This window comes from Dipodomys merriami, unplaced genomic scaffold, assembly GCF_024711535.1.
Source record: "Dipodomys merriami isolate MVZ:Mamm:240054 unplaced genomic scaffold, mDipMer1.0.p SCAF_34, whole genome shotgun sequence".
NCBI classification, from domain to species: Eukaryota; Metazoa; Chordata; class Mammalia; order Rodentia; family Heteromyidae; genus Dipodomys; species Dipodomys merriami.
Genome location: NW_027204937.1, coordinates 12,296,892 through 12,316,795, shown reverse-complemented (window position 1 = coordinate 12,316,795; position 19,904 = coordinate 12,296,892). Strand labels below are relative to the sequence as shown.

The window sequence follows — 19,904 nt, the reverse complement described above, 5'->3', positions numbered from 1 at the left end:
GGGCAGGAAGGGCTGGGCCTGGCACCTGCCGCTCCGCTGGCTGGCACCGGGTGGGTGCCCTACCAGCCCGGCTCGCTACTCCCCGGGACCCGAAGCTCCAGAGTGAGTGCAGGGTGTCAGCCCAGCGGGAGGCCGGCCTTGACCTTGACGGTTGCGGGCCGCCCACGTGGCATCCGCTGCCGGGCAACGGCGCGCTCCCGCGCGGGCACGCGGCCGCCCCTCCCCGCGGCGGGCTCAGGATCCTGGGCGGTCCAGGCCGGGTTTTACAGCGGAGCGGTGGACTCCGTGCGCCTCTTCGCCTTCCAGCAGCAGTCGGCGGGGCCGGGGACCATGCTGGCCGAGGCGTGGGCCGCGCTGTCGGGGGCGCCCGGGGCTGCCCTGCTTTGCTGCCTCGTGGCGGTCGCCCTGGTGCTGCGCTGGACCGGAGGGGGGACGGCGCGGGGCGCGGCGGCGCGGGCGCGGCGGAGGCAGCGAGCGGGCCTGGAGACCATGGACAAGGCGGCGCAGCGCTTCCGGCTCCAGGTGACCCTCCGGGCGGGGTGGACCTGGATTCGGGGAGCTGGGGACGGCCGGCTCGCCGGGAGCGGGCGGGCGGGCGGGCGGGCCGCGCAGGTGTACGCCGGCCCCCGACTTCTCCCTCCCTCATCCCTGCCCTGATGCCCTTTCTCATGCTGAGCCAGATGGGCCTCCGGGAGGAGGAAGCCAAACTCGGCTGAGGCTATCGCCATACTGATCCTAGAGGAGCTTGGCTCTGAACCAATCAATCCCCATTGCTATCAGAACGCTGTAAAGCGGCGCCGAGAACCAATGGGATGCTGGTGTTGACTCAGGGTGGAGGACTTTGGAATGGCCTTAGCACTTTGGAATGATATCCGGGGCATCAGGAGAGCTGGTTCACGTGCACCGAGAGAGCATGAAAGAGCCTGGCTCAAATGCACTGGGTGTTGTTGGGAAACGCATGTCCAGAAGGGAAGTCCTCCCAGCTTCTGCCTGTCCAACACCTCTCAAAACCCTCCCAGGAGCAGACTTTGTTCGAGCCTTTTACTGGGTGATCTGCAAACAAATGTGCTTTTTTGCTTGCACTGTCTTGGATCTTATCTGTGTGTGTATGTGTGTGTGTGTGTGTGTGTGGTGTGTGTGTGTGTGTGTGTGTGTGTGTGTGTGAGTGTGGTGTGTGTGTGTGTGTGTGAGTGGAGGAGGGAAAACTGGGGGAGCTAGAAAAAGTCTCTAGAAGAGGAGGCTTTCGCTTCAGGAGAACAAAACTCGAGCCCCAGTTAGAAGCCCAAATGCTGAAGAAGAGAAAGCTTGCTACTGTAGGCGTTTGTAGGATCTGACACATGGGAAGACTTCCTCCATGGTGGGGCTAGCAGGAATCAGGAGGCTGTTCCTAAGTGAAAGGCAGGAAAATGGTTTTACTGAAAATTGCATTTAACAAGTGCTCAGCAGCAGCAAGTGATTTTTCGAGTTGGAGAAGAGCTGGAACTAGAACTCGGCCCCGTGCCACTCCCTAACTCAATGCAAGGGAGAGAGATTAGGGAGAATGTACCTTCAATGCCAGGCCTAGCCTGTGTCGGGGAATGTGGGTGAAGTTTTGGCTGTCTGTAATTGTTTATGTTTATTCCACATCATCCCTAAGTCTTATTGATCAACCGATTGATTGGCTGATCGATTGAAATAAAAAATATGTCTTGAGCAAGGCACTGGTGGCTCACACTGGTAATCCTAGCTACTCAGGAGGCTGAGACCTGAGGATCGAGCGAGGTTCAAAGCCAGCCCAGGAAGGAAAGTCTAGGTGATTGTTATCTCTAATTAAGCACAGAAAAAGCCAGAAGTGGAGCTGTGTTTCAAGTGGTAGAGCACTAGCCTTGAGTACAAAAGCTCAGGACAGCACCCAGGCCCAGAGTTCAAGCCCCAGGCCTGGCCAAAAAAAAAAAAGTGGAGTCTATTCCGGTTATCAAGCTGTCTGGAAAGTCCATCCACAGATTTTAGGATTCTGTCTTCCCAAGTTGGAAGGGTCTCAGTGTTCAATCCAAACCGACCATTTTCTCTGCCTTCTGAGCACAGGTCCTTCACTGTCCAGCCTGCCCATCTCCCTCATGCTTCTTGTTTTTAGATCTTTTTTAAGGTCATGGGGCTTGATCTCAAGGCCTGGATTTTGTCCTTGAGCTTGTTTTGCACAAGGTTAACTCTCTACCACTTTTTTTTTTTTTTTTTTGTCGGTCGTGGGGCTTGAACTCTGGGCCTGGACGCTGTCCCTCAGCTCTTTAGCTCAAGGCGAGCGCTCTACCACTTGAGCTACAGCGCCACTTCCGGTTTTCTGGTGGTTTATTGGAGATAGGAGTCTCACAGTCTCTCCTGCCCGGGCTGGCTTTGAACCGCGATCCTCAGATCTCAGCCTCCTGAGTAGCTAGGATTACAGGCGTGAGCCACCGGCGCCCGGCTCTCTCTACCACTTTGAATCATAGCTCTACTTCCAGTGTTTTGGTGGTTAATTGGAGATAAGAGTCTCATAGACTTTCCTGCCTGGGCTGGGTTTGAACTGGGATACTCGTTTCAGCCTCCTAAATAGCTAGGATTAGCTGGGCATCAGTGGCTCATGCCTCTAATTGTAGCTATTCAAGAGGCTGAGATCAGAGGATCGTAGTTTAAAGCCAGCCTGGGCAGAAAAGTCTTATCTCCAATAAACTACTCAAAAAAACTGGAAGTGGTGTGAAGAGCCTGGGCCTTAGTGATTACATCTTTAAGCCAGTAACCATCTTGTGAGATGGGAGTCATAAAATTGACCATGAGCCTGACCCAGGAGTAACACAAAGAGAAACAATTCACAGGCAACTAGGGACATAAACAATTGTTGGAAAAACCACAAGAATTTCCTCCAGATGCATCAGTCAGGCACTGGGTGGCTGTGCTGGATACGGTGACCCAGTAGTCAGACAATTCTCATCAATAACAGTGTTAATCAATCATGTTTGCCCAGCTTAGCTTGTTTTAAATGTTAACCAATCATGTAGTTTCTCATGTAAAAGTTCCTTAAAGTTGTCTGTTCTATACTATAAAAACTGTGCTGATTCTTTGCTCTGGGCCGCTTAGCGTCACCAGTTACTGAGTGCGAGGAGGACCAAGCTCAAGCTTGCAATAAATGACTCTTTTGTCACTTACATTGATCTTGGTCTCTGGTGGTCTTTGGGGGGGGGGGTCATGAGTCTGAGTACAACAGGTGCTGTGGCTCAAGTGGTAGAGTGCTAGCCTTGAGCACAAAGAGGTCCAGAGCTCAAGCCCCAGGACCAGCTAGAACAAAAAAACAAAAATAAAACAAAACAACAACAAAACAGTAACTAGTATTACAGGTGTGAGCCACCAGTGGAGGGGCCCCCTCTTCTTTGGCTTAGCTTTCTCAGGGATCCTTGTGATGATCTTCAGCTGCTCCTCCATGTCCACCTGAGTTCAGCCAGCTTCCAGCTCAGCATGGTAAGCTGGCACAGGAATCTCCCCGTGGTTTCTGCCTATAGGAAGGAACCTTTGTTGCAAGAAATCCATTTGGTAGGGCAGAGAGTTGATCTTTCTGCAGGGTTTTCCCTCTGGACTAATTGCCTTTTTAAGAACTGAATTTTCTAAGGTAGATATTTTGGCTCTAGAACACAAAAAGCTTGCTGGGCACCTGGTGGTTCATACCTGTAATCCTAGCTACTCAGGAGGCTAGTTCTGAGGATTTCAGTTTGAAGTAAGCCTGGGTGGAAAAGTTTGAGACTTTTACCTCCAGTTAATCACTCAAAAGCCAGAAGTAGAGCTGCGGCTCAAGTAGTGGAATTACCAGCATATGCTATGCTAGTACCAGCATATCATTCATACATACATACACCACATACATACCACAAAAAGCTGCTTCCTAGAGAGGAAGCTTGGTTCTCTCTCTCTCTCTTTTTTTTGTCAGTCGTGGGGCTCTAACTCTGGGCCTGGGCACTATCCCTGAGCTCTTCAGCTCAAGGCTAGTGCTCTATCACTTTAAGCCACAGCTCTACTTCTGGTTTTCTGGTAGTTAATTGGAGATAAGAATTTCATGGATGGGCTGGGAAGGTGGCTCAGTGGTAGAGCCCATGCCTTGCATGCCAGAGGCACTGGGTTCGATTCCTCAGCACCACATAAGCAAAAAGAAAAAAGCCGGAACTGGCGCTGTGGCTCAAGTGGTAGAGCGCTAGCCTTGAGCTGAAGAGCTGAGGGACAGCGCCCAGGCCCAGAGTTCAGGCCCCATGACCGGACCCAAAAAAAAAAAAAAAAAAAAAAATCTCATGGACTTTCCTGCCTGGGCTGGCTTTGAACTGTGATCCTCAGATCTCAGCCTCCTGAGTAGCTAAGATTATAGATGCGAGTCACGTGTGCTCAGCTTTAGTGTGGTTCTTTTTTTTTTTAGTTGGTTGTGGGGCCTGAACATTGGGCCTGGGCACTGTCCCTCAGCTCTTCAGCTCAAGGCTAGCGCTCTACCACTTGAGCCATAGCGCCAATTCTGGCTTTTTCTGCTTATGTGGTGCTGAGGAATTGAACCCAGGGCCTCATGCATGTAAGGCAAGCACTCTACCACTGAGCTACTTTTCCAGCCCTTAACTTGGTTCTTTAAGAGGGAAAATTACCTATTGGATTTCTGGTGACTGGAAGCCAAACTGGCTAGAAGCATCTTGGTTTGCATAGTCAGCAAATAAGAAGTTTCAATTTCTCTAACTCTTTCCCCTTTTTTTCTTTGTCTCTTTTGAGAAGGTTCTCTACATGTTGCCCAGGCTAGTCTTTTAACACACCTCAAATGATTCTGCCTCAGATACCCTGATAGCTGATTGTAGGAGTGAGTCACCATGCCTGGCTAAGAGGTGAGGGTCTTGATTACAAAAACTCTGTAGGTCTTTGAGAGTGGGTAGAAAGTGAGCCTTCAAGCTGAACTAGCCCAGCCTTGGGACCAGCTCTTCTTTAAGGCATCCTCTGGGTGTGCCCTGACCTTTCTAGATGAGAGGAAGGTGAGATGGGAGCCTGTCTTAGCAGCCTTTCTTCTGGGACCTTCTCAGCTCAACACTGAATAGAAAGCAGGACCCTAGCTGCTAGAAGCATGTAAGTGTGTAGTACAGTCCCCTCCCCACCCCAGATGCCAGACAAAGCTGGGGGAGGGGAGGGGTGACACAACCTGAGCATCTCTGAGTCGCCACAAAATGGTTCCCTCCCACGCTCTGGAGCAACTCCAGAGGTGTGCTTCTGATAAGTCCTGCCAGGGTCAACCATGGAGGCTTATCTGCAACAACCTTTCACCCATCCTTTCACTTGTTCCACTTGGTTAGAGTAAGGGTTGCCAAAAGGAAACTTCCATGCAGTTCAGGCAGAAGAGGGTTTATGGAGAGGGAGAGGGAGGAGCCAATTGTGCTGGTTTCAGCACAAGATAGAGGCAAGAGGAGAGAGATTATATAGGGGAGGTAGAGGGAGGGGGTGTGGCCACACCTCAGGGGACCTCCCACTGCCCCAGGCTTGCCAATTGCATGGGTTACAGATGCTGGGTGGGGACTTCTAGGGTACTTGGAGAGAGAACCTGGGGAAGGCGCCATTTCTCCTGGGCAAACCTAACAGCCTCCCTAAATTGCAGGCAGAGACTCGAGGGAAGGCATTCTTGAGGCTGGGAGAGATGCCCCAGAACCCGGCTTTGCACACGTGGTGGTTTTGTCGCACCTGGATGCATCTTTCAGCTCATGCACTCCCTTGGTAGAGTTCTGATGCTACTTCCTTCAACTGGAATTTTAGTGGAGAGGCCAAGCCAAATTGGGCTTTGCCCTTGTCTGGCCCTAGCACAAAAGGCATTCAAGAGGGGCAGGGCCTGGACAGGGCTGCAGTTAGGTTCCTTGTGTGTTCTAGGAGAAAGGGATGAGCCTGGATAAAGGTCTTGGTAGAGAGGTGGCCATTTTCCTGAGCTATTCAGAGAGCTTGGTGAGTGACGTGGGTGCGTGAGGGAGGGAGGAGGCGCCAGGACTGATTCTCACCTGATCATCTGCAGAGAGGATCACGCACCTGCTTAGGGGAGCTGCTGAGGAGGAAGAGCTGGGGAGGAAGAGCCATTGAGAGTGGGGGAGGTGAGGACCTCAGGGGGAAGGAAGGTTGTGGTGGCTAGGGGCAGGTGACAGGAGTAGCTTCTGGTGAGCTGCTCCTCTGGGCTCACTTGTGTCAGGCTGGCTAGAGGCTCAGGGGGTGCTGGGTGTGTGGAGGGCCTGGAGAGAGTCAGGGCATTTGGGGGGCGGCTAGGGAGGGAGAGTGGACAGGGAAAGTCTTACTCAACGTTTCCCTCTCATGGCTGGCACTCTATCACTTGAGTTACATGTCCACTTCTGGCTTTTTGCTGGTTAATGGGAGGTAAGAGATTTGTCTGCCTGGACTGGCTTTGAACTGTGATTCTCAGATCTCAGTCTCTTGAGTAGTTCGGATTATAGATGTGAGCAGCGCGCTGGTTGCGGGGCTTCCACTTTTTTTTTTTTGAAACAGGCCTGGAACTTGCAATCCTTTTGCCTCAGTATCCCCAGTGCTGAGGTCTGCGGCTCAGCTAAGGCAGTTTCCTCATGCGCTGGCTCACCTTACCATGACCTGTGTGACTAGCTTGTTTACTTGCTTGGATGCTGGCTGTCTGAATGTAGGGACCTTATCTTATCGCTCACTTCTGAATGCTCTGCATTCAGAATGGCACAGTTTGCTGACTGACTAAATGAGCGAATGCCAGAGTTAGCAGTGGAGGAGCATGAGAGAAACCAGCAGAGTAGATCATCTGAAGAGAGCAGCCTGTGGCTTCAGCACCTCAGAATGCCTTTGTGAGCCCTGGAGAGAGAGAGAGAGTCAAGTATCTATTGGATCTGACAACAGAAAGTCTCTGGTGACCTTGGCAGGAGTAGGGAGGTGGGGTAAACAGCCAGAACTGTGACTCTGTCTTCACTAATTGGTCCAGTACTCCTGGGGAGGAGCAGCTAGGTGTTTGCAAGTCAGAGCCTCACCCCAGAGACCTGGAGCCTTGGAGGCCTGGCAGGCAGACGTGGGATGCCCAGCTCTCTCAGAGAGCAGTTCCCTGCAGCTCTGCCCAGATGTGGCATCTAATGACAACCCTATTCAAATGCTTTCTTTTCTTTCTCTCATCTGGAAATCATATTTTTGTTTACCATATTGTCTTCTTAAGTTTTCTACTAGAGACATAGCGTTTGAATATTATACTCTTTAATTCTAGTTCTAGCACAGCTAGTTATAGCTCACATTTTAAAACTCCTTATTTTAATTTCTCTATATAGTTTTCTTAAGCATCTTAACATTGACTTCTGCTATGTCCCACCCCTGCCCTGCTTAAGCTTGTGTGGGCGTGGCTTCTCGTTTGCTACTGTTTCCATGTTGGGTTTAGTTCTGGGTCCAGGGCAGCCACTGCATCCATGTCTGCAGAATGAATGTATAAGGTCTTCGTTTGGGCTATGCCTGCAGCACGTCCCTCCTAGGGGTTGAATGCAGAAAGGTGGCTGATAGGCAGGTTATGCAGGCAGCCAGAGCACTGCTGCTTGCCATCACGGTCTGGGGTGAGGTACTCTTGTTTCTTTATCTGTTCAATGGAAGTGATAGTAAGTATAATTTAATCAAAACATGGAAGGCATCCAGGCATGGTGCTGCAGGCCTGTAATCTCAGCTACTTGAGGCAGGAGGATCTTGAGTTTCAGGCAACATAACTGAGACTTAATCTCAAAAAATAAACCCAAGTGCCTCAGCACAGTGCCTGGCATGGTAGGCAGCACTGACTGAGGTTGTTTGCAATGCTCAGTAATCAGCCTTCCCCTCGCCAGCCCCTGCAGCATGCCCCACCCACCTCTAGCAGGCTTCCAGAGGTGACATCTGCACCCGCCAGGAATGGCAAGGGTCCTGTTTCTGCTGTCAAGTTGTGGGTGGGCATGTCTGTCATGGGTTGGCATGTGGTGGTGAGCATCTGCTGGGTAAGGGTGGAGCCTGAGGGGTATTGGCTGCATGTGTCTGCTGTAGGTGTGGGAGCTTTTGGGGCGGGGGGGACTGATCAGAATGTGTTCCCTACAGAATCCAGACCTGGACTCAGAGGCGCTGTTGGCCCTGCCACTGCCTCAACTGGTGCAGAAGTTGAGCAGTGGGGACTTGTCCCCTGAGGCTGCCCTCTTCACCTATGTGGGAAAGGTAAGACCCTTGACCAGCGCCATCCTCTATTCCCGCCTCCTCCTTCTCTTTGCATAGGCCTGCTTAGGGCCATGGTAACCACAGTGCCAGGAACAAAGGAGCCAGAGCAGTGTGTGTGTGTGTGTGTGTGTGTGTGTGTGTGTGTGTGTGTGTGTGTGTGTGTGTGTGTGTGTGTGTGTGTGTGTGTGTGTGTGTGTGTGTGTGTGTGTGTGTGTGTGTGTGTGTGTGTGTGTGTGTGTGTGTGTGTGTGTGTGTGTGTGTGATTGTGGATCAAACCCAGAGTCATGTGCATGCTAGAAAAGCACTCTACCACTGAAATAAATGGCTATTGTTGCTGTTGTTGTTGTTATTATTATTATTCTCTATGTAGCCCAGGCTGGCCTCAAATCCAAGATCCTCCTGCCTTAGCCTCCTGAGTGCTAGGATTACAAGCATGGGACACTATGTCCAGCAATTTTTATTTTACCACAGTTTAATAAGAAAAAGCTGGGTGCTGGTGGCTCATCCCTGTAATCCTAGCTAACTGAGGAGGCTGAAATCTGAGGATTGAGGTTCAAAGTCAGGCTGGGCAAGAAAGTATGTGAAATTATCACTAATTTACCACCAAAAAAAAAAAAAAAAAAAGCACCAGAAGTGGAGCTATGATTCAAACAAAAGAGCATTAGACCTGAGCAAAAAAGCTTAGGGACAGCATCCAGGCCCTGAGTTCAAGCCAGGACAAGCACCAAAATAAATTAAATAATAAATAATAAAAGTAAAGAAAAGAAAAAGAGGCCAGCTTTTTTCTTCTTATGTCCACATCCCCTAGGCCTGGGAAGTGAACAAAGGAATCAACTGTGTGACCTCTTATCTGGCTGACTGTGAGACCCAGCTGTCCCGGGCTCCACGGCGGGGTCTGCTCTATGGGGTCCCTGTGAGCCTCAAGGAGTGCTTCCACTACAAGGTATTCCCTGCCCAGTATTGGGCTCCATCCCCCTTCTCGCCTAGCAGCCAGTCCTGTGGCCAGGGTTACTTGGGGCCCTCAGAGGAAAATAGCAGGTCCTGAGTCCTTGAGAGAGGACCAGAGTGGGCCGGAGCTTCTGGCTCCTCTTGATGTCCTTCCCTCCTCCCAGGGTCAGAACTCCACGCTGGGATTGAGCCTGCACGAGGGGGTGCTGGCAGAATGTGACAGCGTGGTGGTGCAGGTGCTGAAGCTGCAGGGCGCCGTGCCCTTTGTGCACACCAATGTCCCCCAGTCTATGTACAGGTTGGTCTTGGCTTGGGCCTCAGCAAGGTGAGGTGGGGGTGGCTGGTGGCATTTGAGTTGATCTGACCTGGGCTAATCTGTTTCTGCTTCCTCCAGCTATGACTGCAGTAACCCCCTCTTTGGTCAGACCGTTAATCCATGGAAGTCCTCCAAGAGCCCAGGAGGTTCGTCAGGGGGTGAGGGAGCCCTCATTGGGTCCGGAGGCTCCCCACTTGGCTTAGGCACTGACATTGGAGGCAGCATCCGCTTCCCTTCATCCTTCTGTGGCATCTGTGGCCTCAAGCCTACCGGAAATCGCCTTAGGTATGGTAGGTTTGGGAAGCTTCTGAGCCCCTTGCTGTGTGATCCTGGCCTAGCCTCCAACCTCTCGGCTACAGAGTTTGATGGGAGGAAGTGTTACCAGCCTTAGTCATGCAGGGTTCCTAGTTTCCAGTGCTGGGAGTTTGGAGCTGCCACATGCACTTGGAGTGGGCAGAGGGTAGCCAATTCCAGTTTCCAACATCTTGTGTTTCTTATCCAGCAAGAGTGGCCTGAAGGGCTGTGTCTATGGACAGGAGGCAGGTGAGGCTGTGGTGTCCTCTGTGCCCTGGTGGAGGGTGGCGGTGGGGGTGTGTGTGACCTGATCCACCTCTGCCCCTGCTTCCCGGGTTGGTAATGTCTGACTGTCAGGCAACTCTTTGTCTTAAACTCCCGAGCCTTGACCCAGCCTGAGAACCCACTGAGGCCGTTGACCCTTCTTGCCCCTATTTCCTGCCCTACAGTGAAGCTCTCTGTTGGTCCCATGGCCCGGGATGTGGAGAGCCTGGCGCTGTGCATGCGAGCCTTGCTATGTGAGGACATGTTCCGTTTGGATCCCACTGTGCCACCCCTGCCCTTCAGGGAAGAGGTGAGCAGGGGTGGGTGTGGCTGAAGGGGTGTGGGCAGGCCCCAAGACCTCCTCTCCTCCAAACCCTAGAATCTGAAGCCAGGCTTCGTTGCTATACCACAGTTTGCCACCAGGTGGCAGCCTTGCTTGGATTTGGAAATCTTCAGCTTTCCAGCCTTGCTGCTGGGAGTCAGGAGTAACTACTTTCAATCTGAGAACTCCTTGGAAGAGAAGCCCTGTACCTGGGGTGTGTTTGTCTCCAAGTCATTAGCAGCCTTGATGACTGTACTCCTGTTCTTTTCTCCAGCAGTAGGATGCTTGGCATACAGGCCCAGTGAGTGGTAGACAAAGTGCGGGCTCCCCAAAATATCACAGAGACAGCCTGTTGGTCAGACAAAGTTGAGGTGGGGGAGTCTTTCCTCAACAGAACCTGAGCAGATTTCCTGCCATAGAGGGCAGGGAAGAGTGGGATCTAGCTTAGACAGGTCTTCTAATGTGAGTGTTGGCTGGGGTAAGGTAAAAATCACCAGCTAATAGTTAGGGATTGGGGACATAGAAAGGTAAGGCTCTGGAGGTTCGAGGATCAAAGTCCTGGGGTGTCATTGTCCTTGGATGCTTTCTACAGAAGAATTGAAGACTGTTCAAGCATCAAGGAAGTTGATTGTATGTATAAAGTGTTTGGCAAAAGGCACACTAGATGGACCCAGACTGGAACAGGTGCCACATCAGTGTGGTGTGTGAATTGTGTGATACAAGCTCTACTTCCTACTCTGCTGTTTCTTTTTCCCATGCCTGCTTCTTGTCTCACCCCAGTAAATCCACCTTGAACGGGCTGAGGGACCATGGGCAGGAGAGTAGATCAGATGTTCCTGGTGGTGGGGCAGGTGGGCAGATTGGAGTAGGGTAGAGCAGGCTTTCCCTACTCAGCCGATTAAACACTGCACCCTGAACTCCTTCCTTCCCAAGAGGGAGGAGAGCCCTGTCCAGAGGTCTGGAACAGTTTGTCATAGGAGCAAGGCAGGTAATGAACTTTAGCTCAGGAGACAGAATACCTGAGTTCAGACCTAACCTTGTTACTCTGCACTGAGTGGCTGGTCAGGTCCTAATCACACTCTGGGCTCCAGTCTCTAAGTAGTCCCAGTTTCTTCTTACGACCAATGAGGATCTTCTTCCTTTTCTTGCCACTTCACTGTGAAGGTGTTTTATGAAGGGGACAGATATGGAAGGTCCTGGCCTTGGTCGTGGTCCATTTTTTTGGTCGGGGGAGGGGAAGGGGGAAGAGGGATGGTGTCAGAGGGATCCAGGTTGCAGCCTTGCAGCTCTGATTGAGGCTAAGTAGCTTTTCTGTCTCTAGGAGCTCTTCCTAGGCCATCCTTGCCTGACTCAGCCCTGCTCTGGCCCTGCCCTGCCTCTTGTGTTTGCTCCCAGATCTACAGAAGCTCCCGGCCCCTGAGAGTGGGATATTATGAGACTGACAACTATACCATGCCTAGCCCGGCCATGAAGCGGGCCTTGCTAGAGACCAAGCAGAGCCTTGAAGCTGCTGGCCACACGGTATGCTGGTGAGGGTTCAAAGTCCTGCTATCTCCTCTCCTCTAGGGAGAGGCTGCTTCCTCCAAGCCCCTCTCCTATTTAGTCATTCGTAACAAAAACCATGGCCTGGAGGAACCAGCATATGGAGGGATGTCCAGGAATATTAGGGCGAGCAGTGGGTGGAGAACTGGCCTGCACTAAGTGGCATATCAACACTGCATGAATGAGGGGGGGCACACGGCCATAAACAGAGGGTCTCAGGCCCCTGAGACTGTGGGAAAGCTTTGTGTGTGATTCCAAATATCACTCGTGAGGGCCATTTTACAGGTGTTTTTCATGACTCAGTAAAGCTGCCTTTGTGGCTTTTGTGAAAGCGACCATGCAGTAGGCAGGGTAGGTTTAGCCCCTACTCCGGGCCACCAGGGAAGCATGAGGCCCCACACATACTGGAGCCTTTCCGCTCTTACTCCCTGCAGCTGGTTCCCTTCTTGCCAAACAACATACCCCATGCTCTGGAGACCCTGGCGACAGGCGGGCTGTTCAGTGATGGAGGCCACACCTTCCTGCAGAACTTGTGAGTGCTGTTGGGCTTCAGGGTATGTGGTAGGATCAGAAGTGGCCTGGACCTGGAGAGAGCATGTAGCCGTATGACTCCTGGGATGGGCCGTAGTCACAGCCTTCAGGGCGCCGACCTCGCTCTAATAGTGGTACGAGTTAGGCCTGGAGATAGCTCACCAGGGAGGCTTTGGGAAGGTGCCAGCCCAAGGCTGGGTTGCACATTCCTAGCCCTATTTTTGAACAATTTTCTTAGTTTTCTCTACTGTGAAGAGGGAAGGTTGAAGAAAACTTATTTTTTTTTTTTTGTCGGTCGTGGGACTTGAACTCTGGGCCTGGACGCTATCCCTCAGCTCCTCAGCTCAAGGCGAGCGCTCTACCACTTGAGCTACAGCGCCACTTCCGGTTTTCTGGTGGTTTATTGGAGATAGGAGTCTCATGACCTCTCCTGCCCGGGCTGGCTTTGAACCGCGATCCTCAGATCTCAGCCTCCTGAGTAGCTAGGATTACAGGCGTGAGCCACCAGTGCCCGGCGAAGAAAACTTTCTTTAAGGGACTTATCAGAGCTCATGTTTTATTTATTTTTTTTTATTTTATTTTTTGTAGAGAGCTCATGTTTTAAAAAGCTTGCTTTTTTTTTTTTTTTTTGGTGCCAGTCCTGGGGCTTGCGCTCAGATCCTGCGCACTGTCCCTGAGCTTTTTTTGCTCAAGGCTAGCATTCTACCACTTGAAGTACAAGTTCCGCTTCCAGCTTTTTTTGGTGCTTAAATGGAGATAAGAGTCTCACAGGCTTAACTGCCTGGGCTGGATTTGAACCGTGATCTTCAGATCTCAGCCTCCTGATAGCTAGGTTTGTAGGTGTGAATCACCAGCACCCAGTGTCTTTGGCTACTTTTTGTCATCAAAGGGGCAGACACAGACTTGTGAAGATAGCTTTTAGGGGTATCTCTGGCTGGCGGAATGTGCCTCTCAGGCCATAAGCCTCCTTCCTCTAACTATCCACAGCTTGACTCTTGCAGCCTTGCTCTATCATGGGCCCAGCCTATGGTATCCCCCAGCTACCAAGTACGGCGGGCTTCAGTGGAGGTGGCTACCTCTCACTCTGCCCTGGGAGTGAAGCCCAGAGTTGGTCATTTGTGACTTCCTCCGTGATCTTGAGGCAAACGATGGGCAGCCCACTCCGAACAGTCCCACTTGAGTCTACAGGCGGGCATCAGTACCGATTGGTACCTACTCAGCATGAAGCCTAGGCAGGAAGGTATTGCCCTCACTCCTTAAGTCTCTGAGCTGGCTCTGCTGGAGAGGGAGATCCTGAGCAGCCTTGGGGCTTCCAGTGAGTGGAGTTCAGGAACAAAAGGGTACAAACATTGAAAGGAGGTTAATGGAGGTGCTGGAGACCAGCATTTACTGGGGTTCTGGTGGCGGGGTGTGGAGGAGATATAAAAGGAACTGGCAGGATTGGGAATGGGGTGCAGTGCTAAGCAGGAAGCGGGGGGCGGGAGGATGAAAGTGCTTCCACTTGCTCTTTTTTTTGGGGGGGGGGTCCGGTTGTGGGGCCTGAACCCTGGGCCTGGGTGCTGTCCCTCAGCTCTTCAGCTCAAGGCTAGCGCTCTACTACTTGAGCCACCTTCCCAGCCCTCCACTCGCTCTTTTATCTTCCAGCAAAGGTGATTTTGTGGACTCCTGCTTGGGGTACCTGATCCTAGTTCTGAAGCTGCCCATATGGCTTAAAGGGCTGCTGTCCTTCCTGCTGAAGCCTATGGTAAGAGAACAAGTTATTTGAGGCGCTGGGCTGGGTAGAGCCTGTAGGGTCCCCCATCCTGTGACACCTCATAGCCTCTGGCTCTTTGCTGCCTTCCTTACCCTCTTGGGTTAGGTAGGCATGGCTTCTTCTTCTCTCCACTCCTTCCCCAACTGCTCTCCTCCCCATCCCCTCCAGTTTTCAGACAACCTGCTTGCCAAAAGGGGTACACCCTGGGCCTTGGGGGACACAGGAGAAGGTGCGGGTGGCTGGCTGTGCCCCAAGCTGAGTCACTGATCCAGTGTCTGTTCCGGTGCAGCTCCCACGGTTGGCAAGCTGTCTCAGCAGCCTGAAACCTCGGTGAGTATCGATCCTGTGCCCAGATGCCTGGCCCTATTTTTCCCCAACCATTCTGAGTCTAGGTTGTTTCTGACAGGAAAAGCCCCAGGGAAAGAAGTTTCTGAGGTAGAAGTTGTTCAGGCAGGGGGCAACCTCTGAAGATGTTTTAGTAGGGTCCAGTTCTGGCTGGAAGGCAAGGGTTTAAGGAGGGAAGAAGATGACATTGGGCTTCAAGTATAGCTGAAGTGGTAGAGTTCTTGCCTTGCAAGTACAAGGCCCTTAGTTCAATCCTCAGTACCACCCAGATGGGAGACCAGATGGGCAGAGAATAATGGTCAGGGAGGAGTTGGGCATGGGGGTGGTAGGGATGGTAGATACCGGGGAAACATGGAAGACTTTTAGGGATCTGAATTGAACTATGCTGTTCTATCTGCTCTTTAGTGACTCATGCTGGAGAAGCAGGGTACAAATCATCTTATTCCCAGGCTGGCATTCTGTGGACTGTCCTTTTCTCACCCCCAGGCATTCAGGACCTTTGACAGCACTGTCGTTTCCTGTGTCCTGAGTAACAAAGAATCAGGCCTGGTCTAGTACTACCTCTGCTCTGGAGTCACCAAGTGACTCGGCCTAAGTCTCTCTGGGGCCTGTGTTTCTCATGTGGCAGCAGGTCCTTGAACTGCTTGCTCTCTCAGCATTCCCATAGGGTGGAGGGCGATCTGGAAGTGGTGAGAATAGAGTGTATGACACTGCTAATGCCTGTGGCTGTGGCTCTGGTCATGGTGACCCTACTCCCTCTGCCTAGGTCGGCTGCAAAGGTCTGGGAACTGCAACATGAGATCCAGGTGAGGCCTGAGTCCCTATAGTAGGGCTGGGCAGCGTGTGAAAGTTGGAGTTGTTTACGTTTTCTTTGTCCTTTCTTTGTCCTGGTATTCTGGATGACCTGCCATTCCCCTCCCCCTCTCTGGATCACTGCTTGGACCCTGCTTTCTGACACTCATTTACTTCAGTGCCTGTCCTTAAGGGCTGAGTGAGCATGGCTCCTGCCCTGGCCATCTCTTTGCCCCTCTGGAGCTAACTATGGCCATGCAGTGCATGGCTCCCCCTTGGCAGGAAGTCGCATCTGTAGTTCAGGTGGAGGTTGATTATAATGATATCCCTTAAAATGTTGCCGACCTGCCCTGAGGACCTCCATTCCTTGGGCTGGTAGCAGGTACTAGGGCCATAGCCACTCAGCCATTGTCTCTGCTCCAGACATGGTGGGTGTGAGTGCCTTCCCTGGCACAGGTGGGTGTCCCCTCCCTCAGGTGTACCGCAGCTCCGTGATCACTCAGTGGAGAGCACTGGACCTGGATGTGCTGCTGACCCCCATGCTTGGCCCTGCTCTAGACCTGAATGCTCCAGGCAGGGCCCCAGGTGAGCCCTCAAACACTCCTGCCCCTCCTCTTCTATGAGTTCTGCTCATGCCCGGTGGAGTAGAGGAGAGGGAGCCCACCCCTGGGGGAGCACCAAGCCCTTTGTGGAGGGGCGGGGCATCACAGGGGAGCGGGCCCCAGAGATGAGATGGGAGATATTGGGATGCCCTGGGAGGGAAGCCCTATTCAAATTGGGGATCTTGAAGTAGAGAGTCTGTAGTTTGGGGAGGTAGGCTTTGAATCTAAATGATACTTGGGTAAGTCAAGAGAAAAAGAGTATTCCAGGTGGGGAAACTACATTGGTGAAGGCACAGGAGAAGAATCAGTGGATCTTTCAGAGATGCTAGGCTTTGTCACTCAAATCTCAGCCTGGGGAGTAGGCTTTTCCTGGCCGTGGGCAGATTGCCATTTTGAAGGGAGGGTAATGGTGGCTTGGAGAGGACAATGGGCCTGGCAGTGGGCAGAGTTTGCCGCAGCTGCAGTGCTGGGTTCCAGGGGCTGTCAGTTACACCATGCTGTACAACTGCCTGGACTTCCCTGCCGGGGTGGTACCAGTTACCACGGTGACAGCCGAGGATGATGCCCAGATGGAACACTATCAGGGGTACTTTGGCGATATCTGGGACAAGATGCTGCAGAAGGTAAAGCTTGCTCACCTTCCAACTCACGCCCTTCCTGCCTGCTCCCCAGCCCCCCTCAGCTGTCGTTTTTTGGGGTTTTTTTTGTCAGTTGTGGGCCTGAACTCTAGCCTGGGCACTGTCCCTCAGCTCTTCAGCTCAAGGCTAGCGCTCTACCACTTGAGCCACAGTGCCACTTCCAGCTTTTTCTGCTTATGTGGTGCTGAGGAATCGAACCCAGGGCCTCCTGCATGCAAGGCAAGCACCCTACCACTGAGCCACCTTCCCAGCCCACCCCCTCAGCTGTCATGGGCAGGCCTCACCAGCCTTCCAGCAAGCCCCAAGCCTGTGGCAGCCTCTGTGCCCCCAGTCCTCAGTGCCTCGCCATCTGTGTTCCCTATAGGCCATGAAGAAGAGTGTGGGGCTGCCTGTGTCCGTGCAGTGTGTGGCTCTGCCCTGGCAGGAAGAAATGTGTCTGCGGTTGATGCGGGAGGTGGAGCAACTGATGACCCCGGAAAAGCGACTTTCTCCTCAGGAACACCTGCCTGCCTAACTCCAGGCAACCTGGATCCCACATACTCCGTGGTCCAGCCTAGTTAGGCCACATTGCCACCCCACAAGCAAATGTTCAGCATGGGGGAAAGACTTCCATGCCCATCACCCTGACCCTCCTCTCCCCAAATTCTGGACCTTGCTCCCCTCTCTGACCCCTTACCCCATGTGACAGCCAGTACCTATGACATGGGCTAAGGCCTACCAACAGTGAAGAATCAGTTCCTTGTCTGTGCACTTTCTGGATGTTGCCATTCGGCTGCTGGGGGCTGGACCTGTTGGGAGCAGGGCTCTTTTCTTGCTGGGCATTAGCCTGGTTGTCCTGAGCACTGTCCCTGTTCTTTCTTGCTTTGCTCCCTTTCTCTGCCAACAGTGCCCTTTTCTGCTTTTGCATCACTCAGCCCATTGAGGCCCAGCTTAGATCTTCCTCCAGAAGGTCTGCTGTCTTTCCTTTAGGCTATTTCCTGGCTGCCAGTAGTTTGTGTGATGCTACCTGAGCACACTTGCTCTCCCCAATGGCTACATCTTTGTCTTCCATGGACTGCAAAGGGTCAGGAACGTGCCTGAATGGGCTGGGGTGTGGGGTGTGGGGTGAAGAGTTGAATGGACACAGCTGGCTCTAAGCTGGTGCTGTTGGGCAGAGAAGAGCTGGAGACAAGACAGTCATTTGACAGCATCTCACAGAGCCCACTGAGCCTGGATTGCTCTGGGAAGGCATCCTGGAGGAAAAGGACCTGTGTTGAAACTAGAAAATTCCTAGAGATTGAGATAAGAAATACTAAAAAAAAAAAAAAAAAAAGACATTCCAAAAAGAGACAGTTTTCCAGTTTTCCCAAAGACTATGGTGATGGCAAGCATGTGGAATTGGTAGAGCGGAAGCAGAAATACAGGAGAGGCCAGATCAAGATGAACTTGGGGTCAGGAACTTGAACTCTTGTCTCATGGGAGATGAGGGCATTTGTAGGATCATGCACACTGGAGGAGCAAAGCGAAGGACATTGGGCCATGATTTGTAATCTACAGAGAGGCTGAGGTACTTGCCCAAGATTGAGAGGGGTTGTTTGGAACTGGTTTGGATTGGGATGGAGGTAAATTTGTGTCCTGTCCAGTCTGTCAGCTAACCTCTCACTGGACTGCATTGCCTGGTGGGTAAAAGGCAGTTAGTTTGTCATGGACTCTGGGTTTTTTTTGGGGGGGGGTTCCTCTTTATATCTCTGGGGAGCTGGTAATATGTCAGTACCTAAGTCCTGGGGACAAGACAGCCCCTTGGCTCCCACCTGGCCTGATTTACAATCTCTCTCTCTCTCTCTCTCTCTCTCTCTCTCTCTCTCTCTCTCTCTCTCTCCCCATCTCTTCTTTCCTTTCCTTCCCTCCCTCCCTCCCTCTCTTCTTCCTTCCTTCCTTCCTTCCTTCCTTCCCTCCTTCCTCCATCCCTCCCTCTTTCCCACCTTCCTTCCTTCCTTCCTTTCTCCCTCCCTCCCTCCCTACATCTTCCTCCCTCCCTCCCCCCTCCCTCTTTTTCTTTTCTATTCTATTCTTTTCTTTTTTTTCCCCTTCAGTTGTGGGGCTTGAACTCAGGGCCTGGCACCGTCCCTGAGCTTTTTTGCTCAATGCTAGCATTCTACCATTTTGAGACACAGGGCCACTTCTGGTTTTCTGGTGGTTAATTAGAGTCTCATGACGTTCCTGCCTGGGCTGGCTTCAAACCATGATCCTCAGATCTCAGCCTCCTGAGTAGCTAGGATTACATTCTTTACAGAGCAAATTGTCTTCCAGGCTGATTTTCCTTCGCTGGAAGTGCTGTGTGCTCTAGGAAGTGGTATATGCCTCTCAGTATATGCCACGGGGCACCTGTGCTATCCACCAGTGTTGTCTGTGTCTGGAAGGAGCCCATCTCAGGCAGACACCTCAGGCCTCATACCTTGGAGCTGACTCAGGAACCTGACATTGGGACATTTAGATCGAGACAATGTTGCCCTCATTCTTCCTGAGTGCTGTTGTAATTTTGCCTCTTATTCCATAGGCCCACCTCCCATCTGCCCTGGCCTCCTCCTTTTCCTGCTCCATTTCTCTTTCAGCTCCTGATACCCTTGTGCTTTCAGCTTGAAGCTGTGGAGTGGCTATGCTGCTCCTTCATTTCTTTCCTGGTTCATTGGTTCATCCTTGGACCCTCAGCATGGCCACATCTATCTGGCCCTTTGCAGAGTTGAAATGGAGATCAGTATGAACCAAGTTTGGCTCCCAACCTGGGTCAGGTTGACACAAACATACCTGTTTTCTGGTGATCAGGGCTGGAGGGAAAGATCAGTGCTGGGGGTGGTTGGGTGGGGGAGGAGGGGGTAGTTACTAAGTCACCTGCATCTACTGTGTTACATCTTCACCATTATGCACCTAGCCAGGCCACTGTGCAAGCTTCCTAGCAGGGTTCCCTGTTTCCATCTTCCTTACCAGTATAGAAGTGTGTGATCTGATCCTCCAACGGTGTAAGTCAGATTAAGTTACTTCCTTTTTAAACCTTTGCAAGGGTCAACAACCAGCAGCCACAGATAAAATCTATTTCCTTATATCCTACAACTCTGTGGGATGTGGTTCTTGCCCGCCTCTCCAGCCTCATGTTAGGGGTCTCTTTCTTTCATTCCCTGTGCTCTAGCCACATGAGTATCCTTGGTTTCTTGAGCATCTCAACTCAAGCTGGTCCTTTATTTATTTATTTATTTAGATCAGTTGTGGGGCTTGAACTTAGGGCCTGGGCGTGCTCTACCACTTTGAGTCATAGCTCCACTTCCACCTTTCTGGTGGTTAATTGGAGATAAAGTCTCACTCGTGGGGCCTGAACTCTGGGCCTGGGCACTGTCCCTCA

General features: G+C 51.9%; 1 protein-coding gene across 3 annotated transcripts; it reads left to right on the top strand.

The window, feature by feature from the left end:
• Nucleotides 1-240: 240 nt before the first annotated feature.
• Faah (fatty acid amide hydrolase) lies at nucleotides 241-19,618 on the top strand. 3 transcript variants are annotated; one of them, XM_069987318.1, is made up of 15 exons: nucleotides 241-522; nucleotides 8,071-8,184; nucleotides 8,993-9,127; nucleotides 9,297-9,430; nucleotides 9,527-9,733; nucleotides 9,951-9,991; nucleotides 10,192-10,316; nucleotides 11,724-11,849; nucleotides 12,305-12,402; nucleotides 14,046-14,145; nucleotides 14,444-14,484; nucleotides 15,266-15,305; nucleotides 15,768-15,876; nucleotides 16,371-16,516; nucleotides 16,896-19,618. In XM_069987318.1, the coding sequence occupies exons 1-15, from the start codon at nucleotides 331-333 to the stop codon at nucleotides 17,043-17,045; spliced, it is 1,758 nt and encodes a 585-aa protein (XP_069843419.1). In that variant the 5' UTR covers nucleotides 241-330; the 3' UTR covers nucleotides 17,046-19,618. The 3 variants fall into 3 exon arrangements, with proteins under 3 accessions (XP_069843419.1, XP_069843420.1, XP_069843421.1); XM_069987319.1 differs by lacking the exon at nucleotides 241-522 and adding an exon at nucleotides 851-1,048; XM_069987320.1 differs by lacking the exon at nucleotides 241-522 and adding an exon at nucleotides 5,875-5,952.
• Nucleotides 19,619-19,904: the final 286 nt, after the last annotated feature.